This window comes from Corapipo altera, unplaced genomic scaffold (assembly GCF_003945725.1).
Source record: "Corapipo altera isolate COAL_440 unplaced genomic scaffold, ASM394572v1 2b, whole genome shotgun sequence".
Classification (NCBI taxonomy): Eukaryota; Metazoa; Chordata; class Aves; order Passeriformes; family Pipridae; genus Corapipo; species Corapipo altera.
Genome location: NW_020884874.1, coordinates 30089600 through 30109169, shown reverse-complemented (window position 1 = coordinate 30109169; position 19570 = coordinate 30089600). Strand labels below are relative to the sequence as shown.

General features: G+C 37.8%; 1 protein-coding gene across 4 annotated transcripts in view; it reads right to left on the bottom strand.

The window, feature by feature from the left end:
* Positions 1 to 10007: 10007 nt before the first annotated feature.
* SHPRH (SNF2 histone linker PHD RING helicase) overlaps positions 10008 to 19570 on the bottom strand; it is a 55655-nt gene continuing 46092 nt past the window's right edge. For 2 of the 4 annotated variants that reach the window (XM_027631528.1, XM_027631543.1), the window contains 5 exons: positions 16760 to 16852; positions 16119 to 16205; positions 15504 to 15682; positions 13353 to 13433; positions 10008 to 12164 (listed from right to left, as the gene is read on the bottom strand). In XM_027631528.1, coding sequence (XP_027487329.1) covers positions 12068 to 12164; positions 13353 to 13433; positions 15504 to 15682; positions 16119 to 16205; positions 16760 to 16852 — 537 coding nt within the window. In that variant the 3' untranslated portion in view covers positions 10008 to 12067. The remainder of the gene's footprint in view (positions 12165 to 13352; positions 13434 to 15503; positions 15683 to 16118; positions 16206 to 16759; positions 16853 to 19570) is intronic. The other 2 variants (XM_027631536.1, XM_027631550.1) reach the window with 2 other exon arrangements.

The following is a 19570-nucleotide window of genomic DNA, read 5'->3' as shown; positions in this document are numbered from 1 at the left end:
TCCTATCAGGGAACATTTTAATTATATTGGCCAGGCTGAGGAAAACCTGGTGTTTTCTATCTGACCTTTGCAATTATTTATATAACCTCTGGTACTTTGCAAAAGGGAAGATTATTTCTTGTGTTTGCAGAGTTTGTGCAGGGAGAGCCCCAGCTCTCTGTTTACCACTGCGTCACCAGCTTAGCATCAACTTGATCAATCCACATAAGCTGTAGCCAGTTAATTCCACCTCTGCAGCAGCAGTTCCCTCTCATTGCCAGCTAACCTCTGGCACAGAGCGCTGCAAATGCTCTTGCCATACTGCAGACAGAAAGTCCCTGCTGGTTTATGACCAGTTCTTACTGTAACTGAAGCAGCTTATGAAGGTTTTTATGTACTAATTGTCATCCAAATTGTCACAGTGACTGTTCGTTTTTACTTTACATGCTGGAGTGGATTGTGAGCTGCAGGAGGTAGAAAAATAGGCCAAATCAATTTCTGCTTTGAATGGATGATTTGTATTTAATTGAAATGCAACCATATGTTAAACCTAACTCAGAAAGTCTCTAAAATTTAGGCTCGGGTACAAGGGAAGTGTATCTAAAATACAGCTCTCCCTTTCTAAATATTCATCATCTTTATCCTCAATTTTCATAGTAGTTCATTTACTGTTCTCTTTGAACAGAGTCCGACCATTTAATTATCAAAGGATGCATGCCCTGGCCCAGGGTAGAGTGAGGCTGGAATTCCCAAGGGATGGGAGACAGCTGCTCAGCACCCATTAGTTTCACTAACAGTTATGAGAACTAGTGCAATTAGCAATTGTAAGATAGAGGAGATTCTCAAGCTGACAGTTTTATCCAGGAATCCAGGGAGACTAATTTTAATCTTCCTTAATGTAGGTTTTCCTGCAGAACAGAATACTGGGAGCAGATGCTGCCCTAGAGAGCTCAGATATTTTTCTCAGAAGAAACCCTATGCTCCTGTGAAATAGTTAGCAGGGGTCTGATTTGTCTCTCATTTCTGTAAACACCCTAGTGTTTACAGCAACATCACAATGTTAAGTATTACTGTACCAAATCCAGATGTCCCAACTCATGAAAATCTTTATGAAGTCAACAGGAATTCTTCTGTGGATAAGGCAAGCTGTAGCTTGCTCTAGATGGATGTAACCAGAGACGAGGTTTACTCTTAGTTGCACTGGCAGGAGCACAAAAAAACTCCATAAAGCTCCAGATTTACAGTGGACTGACTGACAGCAAAACATGTCCCCAGATACTGAAACATACCCAAAGGAACAACTTGTTTAAACATCTCATTGGAAATGTCCAGTAGCACACCTTAACTTTTGACCTTTTCCTTCAGCTGTGACTTCTGTTTAGCTTTTAACTGTCAGAAGTCCAAATTTTCCCTTTTCCTTTGCCAAAAGTTGCTTAACAACTTTTGTTCTATTAACACACCATCTTCCTCATTCAGGATACCACGGATAGCTAAGTAAAGGAAAACTAGATGTAACAATAATTTCTTACTTGTGTGTGCACGTGTGTTAGAAAGAAAAAGTTGCTCCCTTCAGGCATTACCTAAGCACTCCCACTTCTCTTACTGCAGTTCTACTTCACACACTCCTGTTTTCCACCTCCCTGGATGAGGATTACAGGTCCTAGTCATCACCAGCATGCACACACAGTTCCTCAAGCTCACTGCATGGGTACTGACACAAGGGAGCATACTTTGCACTATAGTCTAGGAGAGAGTCAGGAGCCAAGGTTCCGACTCAGCCTTCAGTCATGTGTTTATAGGTAGTGCATCCTCACCTACCCAAAGCCTGGCTGGCAAGGCTGTCAAAGCCAGAGGGGGCTCCTGACTCCTTCACAGTGAAACCTCAATGTGAAATGGATGTTTTCAGGGTGATTCCACTGAGGTCCTACCTTTCATTTCTCACCACATACATTATATTACAGTATTTAAAACTAAAGATATTTCTGTCTGGCAAGCTGTAAGTGTACTTTGTTAGTGCAAGTGCTAGTACAGGTGATATCATAAGGTAGTGCCATCCTAAAACATCTTAACGGAAGCCTGCATGTGGCTCACACCAGCTATTTTCCTTTTGATTCAATGAGACCCCACTGTGGGCTTTGTATGTAACTATCTTTTAATAACTGGACCCCAAAGAGCCTTAGTGCCTTCCTCTTACATACTTAACACTTAAAGCCTTGATCAACGTGTGCAGCATTTTCGACTGCGGTACTGCCTTTTTGATAGGAAAACTTCATCTCCTACTTATTTACACAGTAAATATTTCAGCATATCAGGCCATAAAATGCTCTGGTCTGTTAATAGTTGTGATGTTTTTCCCAGTGTCAGACTTTATTCCACATTATTCCAGAACTGATATCTCTTGAGGAAGACTCCCTGGCTGCTCAGCACAGGCCGGCTGTTGAAAACTGTCATCTGAGCATGGAGGACATGGAAGACAATCTTGCTCTGCCTGCACACAACACTGGGTAGCAGAGAGCGTTACAGGGAACCAAGCAAGTCAGAGGAGCCTTTGTGGAGCTGCATCAATATACAATAAATACCACAGTAAGAGCAGGAACAGGATCCTGTTGTGTGCTAGCAGGCACCGTGCGCGACAGCTTGTGCTGAATGGCTCCAGCACTTGCCGTGCCAGCAGCTCTGTGCGAGGCAGCATCCCAAGACAAGCGCTGTGCCAGTGCTGGCTGCTTGTGGGCTCAGGTGGGCGAGCCTGGTCCCCGCCTTGGCACTCGGGAGGCTGGGGCTCTATCTCCACTTTGCTTTGGGCAAGGCCCCTTCGCCACCCTCACATCCTTTGCAGCTTCTGTGCACTCTGGTTGCAGGTTCTCTCTCCCTGTATAATTCTCCACACGCCATTTAACTCAGTGGAAAATCTCCCGGTTTGGATTTGTACTTTGTATTATAACCAAAGCATTTGTCAAGTGCCCAGAAAAACAAGGCTCTGCTGGAGTGCTGACTTAAAGCTCAGTTAAGATGCCTTCTTTTCAATATAATTTCTCATGCTTTACCAAGAAGTTTGGTTTTATGAAATGTATCAGCTATTTTCTTTATTCTTTAGGTCCTATCTAGGTATAACCAAGTGCACATTTTTTTATATTTTATTAAATTTTGGAAATGTTAAAAGGAATTATAAACACTAACACATAAACTGTAATTTAACCAGTGGGCAAAGGAGGTCTCCTAATTATACCACACTCTTAAAAATAGTTTGTGTATATTGGGATTGACCAGGACTGATTTACAATTCTAGGAAAGAAAATATGATACAACTGATCCCACAGATAACTTTATCGAGGAGATGTCACAGGCCCAGTCTCAATGGAGCAGGAGAATGTAGTGAAGAACTGTCGTAGGGAAGCGTGAGCTGTTTCCAGAAATCAGCAGTTTTGGAGCTGGGTGCAACCAACCACATTGGAAAGAATAATTACGGATTGACCCCTGGACTTCTACACGTACTGTAATTTTTGTTTTGAATAACAATTATTTACACATGCAGAGCATTCCTATTAAAGGATACTACTTAACAGGTAACATCTATCAGACAATTCAGTTACATACTGAGGAATAGGAACACAAATGATTAAGCACTGTCTCTCAGAAGAGGCACCAGCTATTTTCCTAAAACCAGAAAGATGGAAAGAAAAGGTTATTTAATGAATGTTACATCAATCAGTATTTTTTCAGTAGCAGGAAAATTTAAGACGAAAATTTGTGTTCACAGAGGCTTTGAAACAGCTACAAACCTCAAGAGACACTATGATGTAATTCTGAAAGTAAACTGTGAGTACAAAAGAAAGGCTATCGATAGGAATGTTGTTATTCAGAGACCATGGGAACATTAAGTTGTACGTTTATTCATACTTAATAATTTTCAAATAAATATTTAGTTTTTCTGCTTTCTAAATAAATTATTTCATTGAAATTACATTATCTGTATAATGCAAAGGAACAGCAGCTAATAAAAATTCTCGTTTCTTAGCTTATCTGGAATTTCAGTTTTGGAACACAATTGAAAACTGCTCTTTTCTCTCCTGTGCATTGCTTTCTAAAAGTCATTAACTTGCTGTTGCAAAAACTGATTAGTTTCACTTTCTATTACTAAAATAATTAAATTATTCTGTTTCCACACTGAAATCTAGAATTAAATTACAGGCCATCAAATTGCTTGCAAATGCCTGACAAAGTATTTGTTAATATGCATTTATATCAAAGAAAATATTTTCTATCAAAAAGTGTGTAATTTATAGACTTAAGTCCAGGGTTGTGGCTTTGGGCTTTAAAACCTCTCCACAGAATCAAGTGCCTCAACAAATGATCAAATACTGTCCTGGGCCCAACAACAGAATTCCTAAAGTATGGAGACTAACGTTACTTAGAAAACCCTTTCTATCTATTTTAGAATTGATTCCCCCAGGATAGGACTGGATACTTCCTCTACCATTTCCCAACTCACATCTGTCTCCTCTGCCACAGCAGCAGCAGTGTGCCCTTTACTAGGCAGAAGTAGAACCTCCCTCACTTCATTCACTTTGTCTATCCCTTTGGTGTTTCATGTCCTGCAATTCTACTTTAGAGGCTTTTAACAAGAACTGTTAATGATTCAGGGGCACCTACCTTTGTTAAGAATAAGTAACAAAAAAGAAATACATGCTCCACAAGGAAAACAGAAAAGCCCTACTGAACAGTGACAGCTTGCTGATGAAGAAAGTGTCTGTTAAGAATTGTGGAAACTTTACAGAAAATCTATGCTTATGAGATGCTAGAAGATTGAAGTACACAAAAGAAGAGGTTCCCCAGAAATATCTATGACACGTCCCTCATTTAACATAGCAGGCTCAAGCTTCTGGCCAGACTTCTCAGCGCTCCATTTCCCTGCACAATGGAACCGGGCTGGGCTTTCTGCCTTTCATCCCCACTGCAGACATGATGTTCAATAGGTGCAACATTTCCCAAGAGGCAATTAGAAAGTCCACTGCCTTGCCTCTTCAGAGACACTTGTTCATTTACAGCAGAAGTGATTAATTACCTTTCCTTTATTAAGTAAAACTTGCCTGTTTGGTTCAGGGAGGTCAATCTGTAATGTATATCTTACGAGTTTGAACTGTCATCCTTCACAAATCTACAGCATACATTCGGTTGTATGACTTAGGTGCACGTTAAAACATGTATCACAGGGGACAAAACTTTTCAATACTCACATTTGTTCAACCACTGCAAAGCCCTGTATGCTCATATTGCAACAGTCAGTAAGAAAGTGACTAATATGTCAAATTAGGAACACAAAAATGTGCCACTGCATTTAGATGAACATTAAGCTCCAATGAATAGGCTACACTTACAATCTTTCACCCTTTGTTTATTCATTGCTCATATCAGTGACTCATTCCTCCCACAGAAAAATCATCAGAAGGGCACTCAGAGGAACATTTTACAAATGTTCCTCATTTTTTCCCTCCAAACTCCTCCCCTCTCCTCCAGCTCCATCTAGTGCAGATTCTACCTCCACTGCAGCATGTGCAAGAACAGCAGATATGAATGGATCACTGGGACTTGGAGATATTCCCTCCATCTCTTTTCTGGCTGGTGGTGAAATGCTCTGGGCTTTGTACAGCTGTTACAGAAATTATAGGATAGAATCAGCTGCTTTTAAGACCTAACCATGGCACAAGCAGTTAGCAAAGTGTAATCATTTCCACAACTCCTACATTGCTTTACTAAGATTTTATAGAAGATTAAAAGATAAACAACATATGTGTGTGCCTTCCAATAGTACCTGGTATAATCTGTATAATTTTTCCAGGAACTGAGGTTAGACTAACAAGTCTGTAGTTCCCTGGGTCTTCCTTTATGTCCATCTTGTAAACTGGAACATTAGCTAGCTTCCAGTCAGCAGGAACCCTCCCAGATGTTTGGTAGATGATCAAGAGGAGTTCTTCCAAACCATACGCCAGCTCCTTCAGAATGCTGGGATGAATCCCATCAGGCCACATGGACTTGGGAACAGTCAGCCGATACAGCTGGTCTCCTAAAGTTTCAGCATCCATAAAAGGAATGTCACTGTCCCCACATTTGTGGTCCTCTGTTTCAGGAGACTCCAAGACTGCCAGGGCAAAACTCCATCATGATAAAACAAGGAAGGCAGTCTAGATTTTCTTCCTTAACCAAATGACATAGTCAAGAGAAAGTCTGACCAATTATGAGACTCTGTTAGCATAGGGAGGGGACAATTCACAGCAATACAGAATGAATTTTACTAGCTCACTAACCCCCATAGGTAGGATGGAAGGAGAAGTGGCATAAAAATCTCCACAACTATCTAGGCCAGCCCACACCAACAATGTACATTTTGAGACACCCTGTAAGCAGTTAGACCTTAACACTTGGTAGAATTTGAAAAGGTAATTTCTAGCTGATGTGAAGGCTGCCATCAAACCAAGACATGTTACATCACGGAAAACTGACACCTGTTCCTAAACTGATCAAAATTTGATATGTGTCCAGTTGAATTAATCGGGCTGGGCACTCACTTGTGTCAGCTCTATAAATACAAGAAACAAAGGAACTTGGAAGTTAAGCCCTGGAAAGCTGACATCTCATACAAAGAAGGAAACCAAGCCAGAGCATGGAGCCAAGCCAGAGGTTTACAGATATCTCACAATTCAATTGTCTAAGGAGAGTTATTCTAGTACTTGGAAACCCTACATCATTTACTTCTGCCCCAGATGACTTAATCCCTTAACGACACTTCAAAGCTATGAGTTCAACTAACTGTCCTCTTTACACAGTGTCTGGCTGTAGAATATCTAGAGTGACTACCTGGGACTTGGGACACTGAATCAGTAGTTACCTATTCCCTCCTCCTCCTCTGAAGAGGAGAAGACAGTGGATGCACCATGATTTATGACAATGGTTCAGGTGCGCTTTATGAATCCTAAACCTATAGACTTGGCTAGTAAAAACTTTTAAGCCTCACTGATTACTCAGTAATTAGATTACTGCATCCTTTTTATATGTCAGATGTATAATATAAAACTAGAAATATAAAAGTTAATAGACTAAAATTCAACATCTGCTTCTACAGTGGTGAATAAAAGTGGTAAATGAAAATGTTACAGATATAAAAAAGAATTTATACTAGGCTAAAATTCCCTTTACCTCAGACACTTTTCCTGTGATACAGTAAGTTAGTTTTACTCTAGCTATTTCACTCTACTGCCACTGACTAACATAAATATTCTTTGTAACAAACTGAGCGAGATGGGGGTGGGTGGAGGGTGTGACAAGATGACTGACACAGAAAAATGGAAACACACAGACAGAGAGGTAGGGATGTCTTGAACCTTATTTTTTCTCCGTTCTGAAATTCCTTTAATCTACATTTATAGCATATAATCTTGTAAAGACCTCACTTGTTTCAAGCAATCAAAAAAGGAAGAAAAATCACAGGCACAGTGGCTTTGTAAGTAGCCTTTTAGTGTATAGAAAAGCTTAAAATACAGATTTCAAGCACTAAGTCTTTAGATTAAGCTTCAGAAACAGGCTTTATTTACATCTAGAAAACCCCCTAGATTTCTAGGTTTTCCTTTAGAAACTCATCTAATTGCTTACCTTGAGAGAGAGATAAATTTCAAGGTTAATTTTTTCTAACGTTGGTCACAAGATTGACCAATACTGACCTTTTTCTCTCCAATTTAACTGAAACACAGTTCTAACTAAACAATTCTGACTCCTAAAAAAGTTAATGCAGTCATAAGGACTGCAAAAGATAGTGGAAAAGAGCTGTTAACTGGTATTCAGCTACTAATCCAGACAGAATCTTACAGGAGGATGTATGTTTAATTATGGTTTTAACCGGAAACAACTATGGACTTTTTGTCTATGTAGGACCCCACTAATAGACAACTCTAATACATGTACAGACATTGGCAGACATGTGGTTTGGAAGGCCTATCTCACAAAAAGCATCAACTTTTATGTGCACTCCTTAGTATACAACTTGGAATATGCAAGAGAAGACTGAGGCAATATTCTTTTGTAGTACCTGACCTACATGAAAATGGTAGTGTGCTGGACTTTGATTAGTACGCTAAAAAGTTACCTAACAGGTCAAGATGAAAACCTTTTCCTGGCATAGCCTGATTTAGAGAAAAAGAAGGATCTTAACTTACAAATTCATTTAAAGATCCACACTGAAATTCACAGAACTCAATTTAACACCGCAAGTTTAACACCTTATTTTCCAACACAATATTACTGCGTGGTTCAAGGAAGTTTACTATTTGCAGACACCAAAACAACAGCTCTGTTTTACAAAGCACTGAACTAAACAGGGAGAAAACCTGTCCTAAAACCCTCATCAACTACAGTCAAAAAAACTTTCAACATTTTTTGTCAAAGAACTGAAAGAGATGAAAGGTCAACACTGAGGTCTTCGTAATCAGCTGAAGCCTCATTTTTAAAGGACTGACTTCACTGGATAAATGCTGGCACCTCAGATCATGTTTACATGTTTTAACAGGAGAACACATGAGAATCTGGTACATGACTCTTGAGTATGTCCACACAAATGTCATTTAAACACTGCAGTCAGTATTTATAGATTTCTGTCTTCTGTGAAAAATACCATTTCTATGAGTATGTCAGAAGCATTACAACAGGGCAAACTGTTCTCAGCTAAGATACTGTCTTTTTAAAGAGTGTTCTGATAGAGAGCAAAACCATGACAGCACCGTGAAATCAAGCTTACTGTGCTTTGATAAGAGAAAAGCACTGCAGATGTACAAGCTGCACCCTTAGCAGGAAAGAAAAAAAGAATTCATCTCATGAGAAGTCCCGTAAGAAGTCTGAAAGAAAAACCTTTGTCAAAGAAACTAAATATTGGAAAGAATGGCAAAAAGCATTTAGTCTCTTTATTTAGCATTATGTGAAACTTGAAGAATCTGTTTTACTGCTGACACTGGCTATATGCTCCAACAGTTCAACCTTCCAGTTTCAACAGGTGCTTTGACATGACTTTGTACACACTTTAATGTAATACTTCCAGAGCTCTAGGTCCTGGTGCTCCAGGGCAGTCAGGAGAGCACCTAGAAACAGACCTCTGGCATTCCATGCTGTTATATGAGTATAAAAAAGATAAGCCAGGACTTAAGACTCACGCAGTGCTTGATGTGAAGCTATGCTTTTGGTTAGGAATTCAAAAACTACATGTTTGTAAATAAACAATGAAACCATTGTCTTTATATAAATAAGTCAAAAACTTGAAGAGCTTGGGAAGCAGATATTTTTCAGTTTGCCTCTCTTTCTTCATGTTCACTGACAACTATTCTTCCCACATGTAGTTAATTAAAGCGGGAGCTATGAATGTAAACACTAAGTGCTTCCACAGTTTTTAACACAGATATATAACTTCTCAGAGTGAACAGCAGCTTCTTGTGCAATCACATTGTCGTACAATATCAAAATTATCTGAAGATGATGAGGAAACTGGAATATTGCTGCTCTCAGAGTTCCTGGAATGTCTGTACAGCAAGATCGCCAGTACACTGTAAAATAATTTAGGCTGGAAGGGATCCCTGGAGGTCATCTGGTCCAACACACCACTTATAGCAGGACCAGCTTCGAAGGTGGATCAGGTTGCTCAGGGTTATTTGAGTTCCCAGTATGTTCAAGGATGTAGATGTCCCAGTTTCTGTGTACACTGTTTAATCAATCTCATCTAAAGAAAGTCTACTATCTATTCTATTTGCCTTGCTGTGAACTGTAATCTGCAAAAAGAAAATCAATAACCTACAAAACCAAATGTACATATAGAATTGTAGCGTGGTTTGGCTCGGAAGGGACCTTAAAGATCATGTAGTTCCAACCCCACTGCCATGGGCAGGGACACTTTCCACTAGACCAAAGTCCCATCTAACCTGGCCTTGAACACTTCCAAGGATGGAGAGTCCTTGACCTCTTTCAGCAAACTGTTCCAGTGCCTGACCACCCTCAAAGTAAAGAATTTTTTCCTAATATTCAATATAAACCTGTCCTCCTACAGCCATTCCCCCTTGTCCTATCACTACATGCCCCTGTCAAAAGTCTGTCTCCAGCTCTTTTGCAGGCCCCCTTTGAGTACTGGAAGGCTGCTCTAGGGTCACCCAAGAGCCTTCTCTTCTCCAGGCTGAACAATCCCAACTCTTTCAGCCTGCCTTCATAGGAGAGGTGCTCAAGCCATGTAATCAACTTAGTGGCCCTCCTCTGGACTGGCTCCAACAGGCCCATGTCCTTTCTGTGCTGGGGGTCCCACAACTGGATGCAGAACTCCAGGAGAGGTCTCTTTGGAGCAGAGTAGAGGGGCAGAATCACCTCCCTCGACCTGTTGGACACACTGCTTTTGATGCAGCCCAGGATGCGGTTGGCTTTCTGGGCTAAGCCAACTAGCACATATTACAAATATGGGAAACAGATACATTGTCTGTAAAGTTACTCAAATAGTCTTCAGAAAAAAGTATCCAATTGGTCCAGAAGGCCAACAGAATATAAATGCCAAAAACCCACTTCTTGATACAGTATTATTCTTGCAAATTCTATTCACCTCTGTTGTCAGAAGCAGAAAACTTGCCTGTCATGTGGATAGTCTTAATACCTGACTGTGCAGCTCAAATGCTGTATGACTGAAAACAAAACTCAAGAAGCTCAATAACTACAGAAATCTATGACGAATCAGCTGACATGATTAGAGTAAAAATTCTACAATGAGATTTCTTACAGGACTAATTTTAATTTCCACCTTAAGTAAGATTTTTAAAATATACAAAATACATTGCCTACTGAAACAGTAAATATTGTAATTTGAGGGATATAGCCTGTTGCTTATGCTCACTCTCTAAACACAAACTTGTGTTTAACATCAACTGTGTAACTGAGCTTGCTTCTGTAACACCTTCAGAAACAAATGTTATATAAGTGTGAATCCAGAACCTATGTCAAAAGGCTTAAAATTTATCTTGCCTACTTTTAGCAGTCTAAAAGTTAGCCTGGATTTGTTTTCCAAACTATCTACTGTTAACAGAGACAGTGTAGAGTGATCTCGCATATCAGGACGAAGCTTCACAAAGTTCCACGTCTCTCCACTGTTTCTCTCACTTAGACCAGGCACCTAAGAATTAGACTGCCTACCTTAATTTCATCTATTTTGTATATTTAAATTGCTGTATCTTTAAGGGGGAGAACTAGACAAAAATATCATAGTGAGAAAATGCAGACAAGCACATCATATGATTCCAAAGTGATCAGCGGCTTAACCAATTAATTTTTTGAAAATTCTGTAACAAATGCCTTTTTTTTAAACAGAGCACTAAATTAGTCACAGCTTCAAGTGAAAACATGTACAGCAAGTTCAAGTCTTTAACTGATCACCAGACCAACATATATACAAAAAGCATAATTTAATTATCATCTTTTTGCAATAAGTAAGCATTAACAATGAAATATTTAACTGTCACAAGTCTTTATGAATATCTAAAAGCCTAATACAAATATCCAAATTATTAGTAAAGATTAGTCATTTGAAGTTTTAACAATAAGACATTTAGTAACTCTGCGTTAAATCTAACAAGCCCTTTCTAGAAGAATATTAATTTACAGTCATTCTTTCTAACAACTCTTTGTACAGTAAAAAAAATTACATTTGTATTTTTCTGCTTCCCTTTCCCACCCAACCACCCACATAGTTTTGCTCTCAGACAGAGCTACTAGCCAATCAAACCTGATGGTAAAAATCCTCTCAACCAAGGGTCCAAGATCTCAGTTTTAGCATCCAGCTCAAATGCTCTTTGGGAATAAAATCCATGTTTTTGTATAATGTGCAAAGTGCAACTTTTCTCCAGTGCCACCAGAAGTGTGTGCTGCTATGAGCTTCACCAAAGAATAAAACAGTAACAATTAAGACTTTTCAATTTCCAATCACTCTGTAACAAATGTTAGATGATGTTTACAGGAATGATAGATCAAGTGGATTATATCCTGGTGCTTATTAGGTCAGGTACTTTCTGATTTCAAACCAATGTTTTTACTCAAGTTCTTCAGTTTCCTCTGTAAAAAGGTCAGCCAAATCTGCCACTGTCAACACCGAGGCTTCTGACTGTTTCATGGAAGAGCTTGTGTGACTGTGGGGAAAAAAATTGCATGCAGGCATCAGAGAAAGAATCAATGGCAGTAACAAGCTGTGTGCACTGGAGACAGACCACACAGTTCAGAGTCAATAACTGCTCCGCTTTGAAACTCATCAGGAAAACCATGTACACTGATCAGCTACTGCTCTTGTACATTCTAAGTAAGATACAAAGTCCATCTACTGTCCTTAACAGTAGTCAACACCAAACACTGCAAACGCAGCAAAAGCAGAACATGGGATAATCTGCCGTGCCCTTTTAACATTTAAGGGACTGTCTTCAGCTTCCATGCATAACGTTTAATATTACTTTCAAAACATTAGTTCTCATGGGATCATTCAACCACTGTACATTTATCCAAATTTTATATGTAAAACAGTGCTACTTCACAGATATGGAAACTGAATAAATCATTCTTCCAAAGCTAAAACTGAAATCTTTCATAAGTACTACCAAAGATGTGCACATCCATTTTTAGTTTCATAATCTCTAAACAGCAAAATTTCCCTAAACTAAGGCCTTCTCCTAGATTTATCACGCGTATAAAATATATAAAAGGTACAAACCTCTTACACTTTCTGCATAAAGAACACCCTTTTTAGTCCAGGCCCAGTCCATCATTGCTTATAGATTTTGGAAGGATAAACACAGTGAAAACTACTTCTGTGTCTACACAGCAGCCTGATCTATAAGCTAGCATCTGGGCAGTGCCTGCACAGACTGCAAAACCAACTAATGTGACAGAGCACCATTGGACTAACTTGGTAGAACTTAAATGTAATGAAAGGAAGAATCCATGTCCTATATTAGAGCTTACAACACATGCCGTTGCTCCAGTGGCAGGCTTAGTATTACTCCATCAATTGCAATGTTTTTATACTCATGGAAATACGTAAAGTGAAAAGACGAATCATAACACATAATTTATTAATTGGGCTTTTACAAGATAAAACGTAACCAAAGTACTTTCCAGAGAATTAAAATACCTTAAGCTTCAAGTTACTGGAACCAGGTTAAAATTTTTCAAGTCTTAAAACTTTTTTGCCAATCACAACAATTTGAAGGAGAATAGCTGAGTTTTATATACAAAGATATGCATGCCTAACTATAATAAAAGTATGGTTGAGAACCACCTTTTCATTTTCAGTGTAATAATGATGTTTTAAAAAATTCAACACATACCTTCTATCTACAGTTTTCAGCATAGTCTGCATTCTCTCTTCTATTGTTGCTTTTATCAGGAACCTGTGAACAATGGTAGATCTGAATGTGTTTAAAAAAAGAAAACAAGACCGTAAGTGAGCAGAAGTTATACTGTTATTGATGAAGTTCATAACCATATTTTGTCTCACACTAATTCTTGTAAGAATGTTGAAAAAATGCCTCTATTTTAAGAAAGAAATCTTAAAGGTGATTAACAACTTCCACTGACATTTCAGGGTGTTTAGTGCCTCCCTGAGCACACACTCACTTGGCTGACCATATACTAAATGAATATAAGCTGTATTACCTAAAACCCTAATGCAGATGCTGGGCAAAGTTCTGCTTTCTGTGTCCTTACTACAAATAAACCCTCCTCAAGAGCCTAAAGAAATTACTTTGGCCCACTGGTGATATACAATGTTCATCCTGCATTGCCACAAGTTGTTCCAAGAGACAAGAGCTCAGTGTGATGGATTATCAAAGCTGATTTCCAGAGTTTTAACAATATTATTTTTGAAGACAGCAAAATATTATAATTTTTTTTTTAAAAAGTCAGTAATTGTAGTCAGTAAACACGGAACTGTAAACACTGGTAAAACAAAAACAAAAATGTCAATAAACATAACACAAAATGACAACTCCATTTATGAAATAAAATTTCAGAAAGAAAGCAGTAATAAAAAAAACCTGCCAGGCACAAGAAAGTGAAATGGAAAAGAGTCAGTTCCAAAGATAAAAATGAAAAATCATCCCAGGCTCCCCAGTATAAACATTTTTCGAGACAAGAGCCCTTGAAAGTGCTCAGACGGTTTTCATATCTTCAGCTGAAACTTTGGCAGACAACATTTCACAGAAGAATGCAGGGGGAATACTTTGGGATTCATAGGCAAAAGTCTACCCCCAAAAAAGAGAAGTAAATAAGAACTCAACTGAAGTGGTAATAGTTGCATACAGGAGTATTCCCTTATGTTCACTGTACTTAGAACACAGCCCTTTTTCAAATAAGCCTTGCTGAAGTCTTAAAAGTACAGCACATTCTTGCTGCTTTTATTGCAAGGCTTTTGCCAGACCTTTTGTGCCAGCATCATGTAAAATTACAATCCAGGCTGTTGCAAACAATCTTCCCTATGCCCTCACAGTTAATTCAAAATCTTTACCAACACACACAAATATCCACCTGTTCATAAACATTCTTTCACATACATGCTTCTTCATGTCCTCTCTTTGCCTTTATTTCCAGAACACAAAACCCACTATTATTCTAGAATATTATTATTCCAGAATTGACTCCAGCTATTTTTCTCCTTGATGTTCCAGGTTTTAATTTTTTTTTCAAGTGACATGAGACCTAATGAAAAACATATACATCTTATAAGTTCCGGACAAACGTTCCAAAACCTTTGGTAAGTCTTCACTACTGCACATGTGAAATCAACAACATTGAAACAAACAAGAGATATGCAAACTCATTAACATCTTCAAAGAGATCTAGATGGGGATGAGGGCAGAATTGTGATTCAAAAAACTAATCAGTTGTGAGTGTGCTATAACATTCTTTTTGGAAAAAACCCCAACCAAGCAACCCCCCAAAACAAGCAAACAGAAAACCCCCAACAATTTACGTGGCTCCTAATCTGGAGCTGAGAACGACCAGTTAGAAGGACCCTCTCAAGGAAACTCAGGCCATGCCTGAACTTACCCTCAAATATAAAGGATGAGTTGCTTGGACATGCAAAGCTAAGACATTTCTGGACATGTTTGCAAGCAGAGCTTCAAAGTTAAAAACTAAGGCATCAATGGCACACATAAAACAGGGCATCAGCTGAACAAGGTTTTTCAGAATTGCAGACTCAAGAGCTTACACTCTTCCTAAATGGCCCAAATGCAATTTGTTTCTTCATCTTACCCCTGCAGCACAAAACAACTCCCTAAAATACACAGTGAATTTTCAGCAAACATTTTTTAATTTAATCTTTCTGTCCCTTTTATGATTATCTTTAAAACCAGGGTTCCTATGAATAACCCCATCTCCGAAATTGAGAAGTTTGGTGAACTAGATTTATTCTGATTACAGTATGCAGATCTATTCTGGACCATATCTAAACCATTCAACATAATTTTAAATCTTACTTTGTTTGGCCAATACGATGTACTCTGCCAATAGCCTGTAGCTCATGTGCTGGATTCAGAATGGGTTCCACAAGCAGAACGTGAGTTGCTTCGATGATGTTGAGTCCATTGGAACCAGTGTGAAGAGGCAGCAGCAAAATATTGATGTTGGGATCATATTTAAATGCAGAAAGATTTTCCTAAAAGGTAAACATCACAGCAGTGGGACAAAAGTTCCTCAATGAAGAGTGTGGAGGATATGACTATATTTTCTAGAAATTACAGCAGCTAATACAGGCTCCAGAGAAATAATGTTCATCCCGGAACAGATACTCAACAGATATCAGGAAGGCATGAACTTCTCACAACACTGATCAGTGTGTCTCATCCTTAACAGACAGGCCAATGCTTCTTTCTCAAAAGTGAATGTACAGTTTAGCTTCAAAAGCTTTAAACTGGGGCTTTTTGTGATTATGATTTTTAGAATTAATGAGTTAGAGATCCAAGCTCTTGCCAAATAAATTTGCTGCTCTTTTAGTTTCTCAAATGAAGCAATGAAGTAAAAGGATCAAATTAACTTCTATGAACTATGATTTTCCCACTGAAAATAATTAAATAAAAATATCCTTTATGTACCTGAAATTTACTAATTCCATTGATCTGAGAAAAAATCATGTTGTTGTCATACAAAGCTTTTGAAATTATATCCAATACATCTTGCCACTGTAAAAAAAAAAAACGAAACAAAAACACACAACAATAAAAGTAACTCAACATTACAAACAGCAATGACAACTAAAAAATACTAATTAACTTCCATAAGAGAGAATAGATTAAAAACCTTTTCAAAATACTAGCATTTGCAATTAAAAAAAAAAAGAAGTAAATATTTGTGTGCTAGGAACCAAATCTTTCATAAAACTAAGTAAGACATGTAATTTAAAAGATCAGCTGGAATAAAAGAAATTGGCAGCCATCATAAAAACAGTTTTACAACGTATCAAAAATATCTGCACATTACATTTAAAAATATCTAGAATTTTCAACACTCCCATACAAAACTGAGTGTTTGCCCTTTAAAGAAATAAGCTTTTACATCTGTTGACTATGATCGTTGTTCATGTCCCAGTTACATGACTTGCCCTACAAATTCTCAAAACAATCAAGTGGCTGTAGAGAGTGATTCAATGTTTTGGTAGCTAAACTAATTCCTGTAAATATTATGAATGCTTTAAACTCACACACACAAAGACAAGACAGAAAATGATGATTAATACCGTTGAGAAAACTAAGGATTTAGCCCCTGGATCTTTAAATTGAATTCTCTTCAGTGTTCGGACCACAGCTTCCACTTTGGTGGAGTGACTTCCCTTTGAAAAGTGAAAGAAGAGCATTAGTAAAGTAGGATAGTAAACAACTTCCATATTCATGGCTTTATTAAATGACGTTATATTAGGTCTCTTACATATCCTACTCAAATTTAAAAACTTTAAAGGAGGAAGGGCAGGTTAAGTAGCACTGAACTCTTTTTACCTCTCCCTTATAATGCACTGCTATAGGAGCACCAGTGTATTACAGCATGTGCAGCACACTGAACAGTGAAGCTATGTGAGACAGGACAGACAGCCCAAGCAATGCAGTTGCACCAAACATGCTCATTAGGCCTCTTGTGTCTTAACTTAGTGGTACAATCTTTAGAGAATCTTCCAAATGCACATTTAAACTTCCCTACCTTCATACTTCTTGAAAACTGACTCTGAAAAAAACCTACCTGAATGTTTTTTCTGTTGCTTTTGTTTCTCATTCTGGCAACACAAAACTTATGTTCAGTACTATAAAGCTTGTTAATTATACTTAAAATAATAAGAAAAGTGTAAATATAAATAATTTTTGAAGAATTGTGCACTGCAATGAAAACTTCTTCATATTCTGCATTCAGAAGTATTTCAGTGCTTAATTAATCCAATACTATATTCTACTTCTTGTCCACTTTGATTTATGTACTCTTCCCTTTCCCCTTAGCCTATAATTTCTTACTAGTTCCTACATGCATAGTAATTTCAAGCTGTGCTAGATTCAGCTGGACAAATACTGTTTTATTTCTGTCTGCACCTGTCTTTTGAACATTGAATTAACTATGTTGGCTTGCAACAATGACAGATCAAATTTACTGAAGTCACGCTGCTTGCAGAATTGGCTGGGAAGGATGTCAGCAGCCTAGGCACAAGCTGGGAACCAAGGCTGGGTTGCTTGATCATTCACACATTAGGCAGATAAATGAATGCTCCAGAAATACATGTAAAAGACTTCCTGCAGACTGTTTTACCAAAGGCTGCAATAAGCAGTACCATTTTATTTCCCAGGGTCTTCCATAGGGATTCCAGACATAGAAATAATAGAAATGTCTATGTCACAGACATAGAAATAAGCCAGCTTTCTTCCATGTCATTTCTGTTGCACCTGATAGACATTAACACTGTTTCCAAAGTCAGATGGACAATTAATGTTGGTAGGTGTTATGATCTAAAAGGATGACACATTTGCAGCCCTATGGCAGTTGCCTGCCAATCATAAATACCTATAGTTAGGAGAGAGTTAGAGACTAACTTTCAGTACTTCCTGTATAATTCTAGGGTCATTTATGTGCTTTTCCAATACCATTCATCTCTGATTCAGATGACAGTTCTGGCTAATCTGCTCTGTCTTTTCCTCAGAGACTGGTTTTAGACCTTATCACAGGTCCTATTTTTCCCTGCTATAACAGATAGTAGCTTTAGCCACTGTTGTTCATTTTTCCACCCTCCAGATTCCTGTGACTCAGGTGTCACACAGGTGACTTTGTACCAGATCAGTAAGAGTAACTATGGCAAAGAAAAGAACAGCACAATGATTAAAGTGGTCACAGTCTTTTTGCTTTATTTTTTAAACAGGAGAACTAAGTGTGCAAAATTCTTTGTTCCTTTGCTTACATTATATTAGACAAACTATATTAGACTTATTGAACTAACAGTTGACTAAAGCTTTGGTTCACAACACACAAAAATTTCAATTTTGTTCTCAATTTTCCTGGAGAGATGAAACTGACAAAAGTACCCTTGCTGTTGTAAGTCCTTAGTTTTCAGTGTCTCTTAAAAAAATTTATCCCACTCATTACTCCTATACCATCAGTCTGTCTTTTTGATGAATATCAAGATGAATATTTATAAAGAAATTAGTTATGAGTTATGGAACAACACACATTAGAACCAAAACTACCCTCTAACAAAGGGTCTCAGATGACAGGCTAGCAATATCCACTGTAATACTGACCAGACACAGGAAACTTTCACAGAACCAAAACACACAGAGATGTCAGTAATCTCTCAGTATAAAATGCTCCCATTTACAGCAGTCCTTTTGCATTTAAGGCATTAACTTAAGATGGTTAGTATTGGTACAATAAACAGTAAGATGCAAAGAAAGAGACAGTGAATACTGAAAGAGACTGGAGGGACTAAGAAAGCTCAGATTAAAATAAAAACACTGAATAAATCACACACTTTTTATATAAATACTGAAAGTTATTGATCTTAACCTCAGTATTCTATAGAAACCATACTAAGTTATTCTTTGTTAACTGTTCATAAAGGAATATGAGGTAGAAATTTTTATTTTTAACAAAGCTACTTGTTTTGATAGTACATGAAGCTACAGCATAAATTTCTAATTTTTCATGAACTAAGAATGATCCTTACCATGTGAATTCACAAAGAATTCATATTTTTGCTTTTTTTCAAAGTTTTTGATGCAGAAATGCTTCAAGAAAACATTACAACCCTGTATGCAGGACAGCAGATGACAGGTTCCTTCTGTGTTCTATTTATGAAATTTTGTTATTCTAGTTATTTTATTTTTTAATGTAATTTATGAAACATATTTGGAACTTTGTTAGAAACAGAGTGATATCTCTAAACTCAGAGGAAATAATATGTAAAAAGCCTTGCATGAAGTGAGGTTCTAAGCAGCAGCACTTCAAAAATACAGCCCATTTACTCCCCCTGGTGCTACATACTGTCAACTACTTCAAATCTAATAATTTTAGTTAGGAA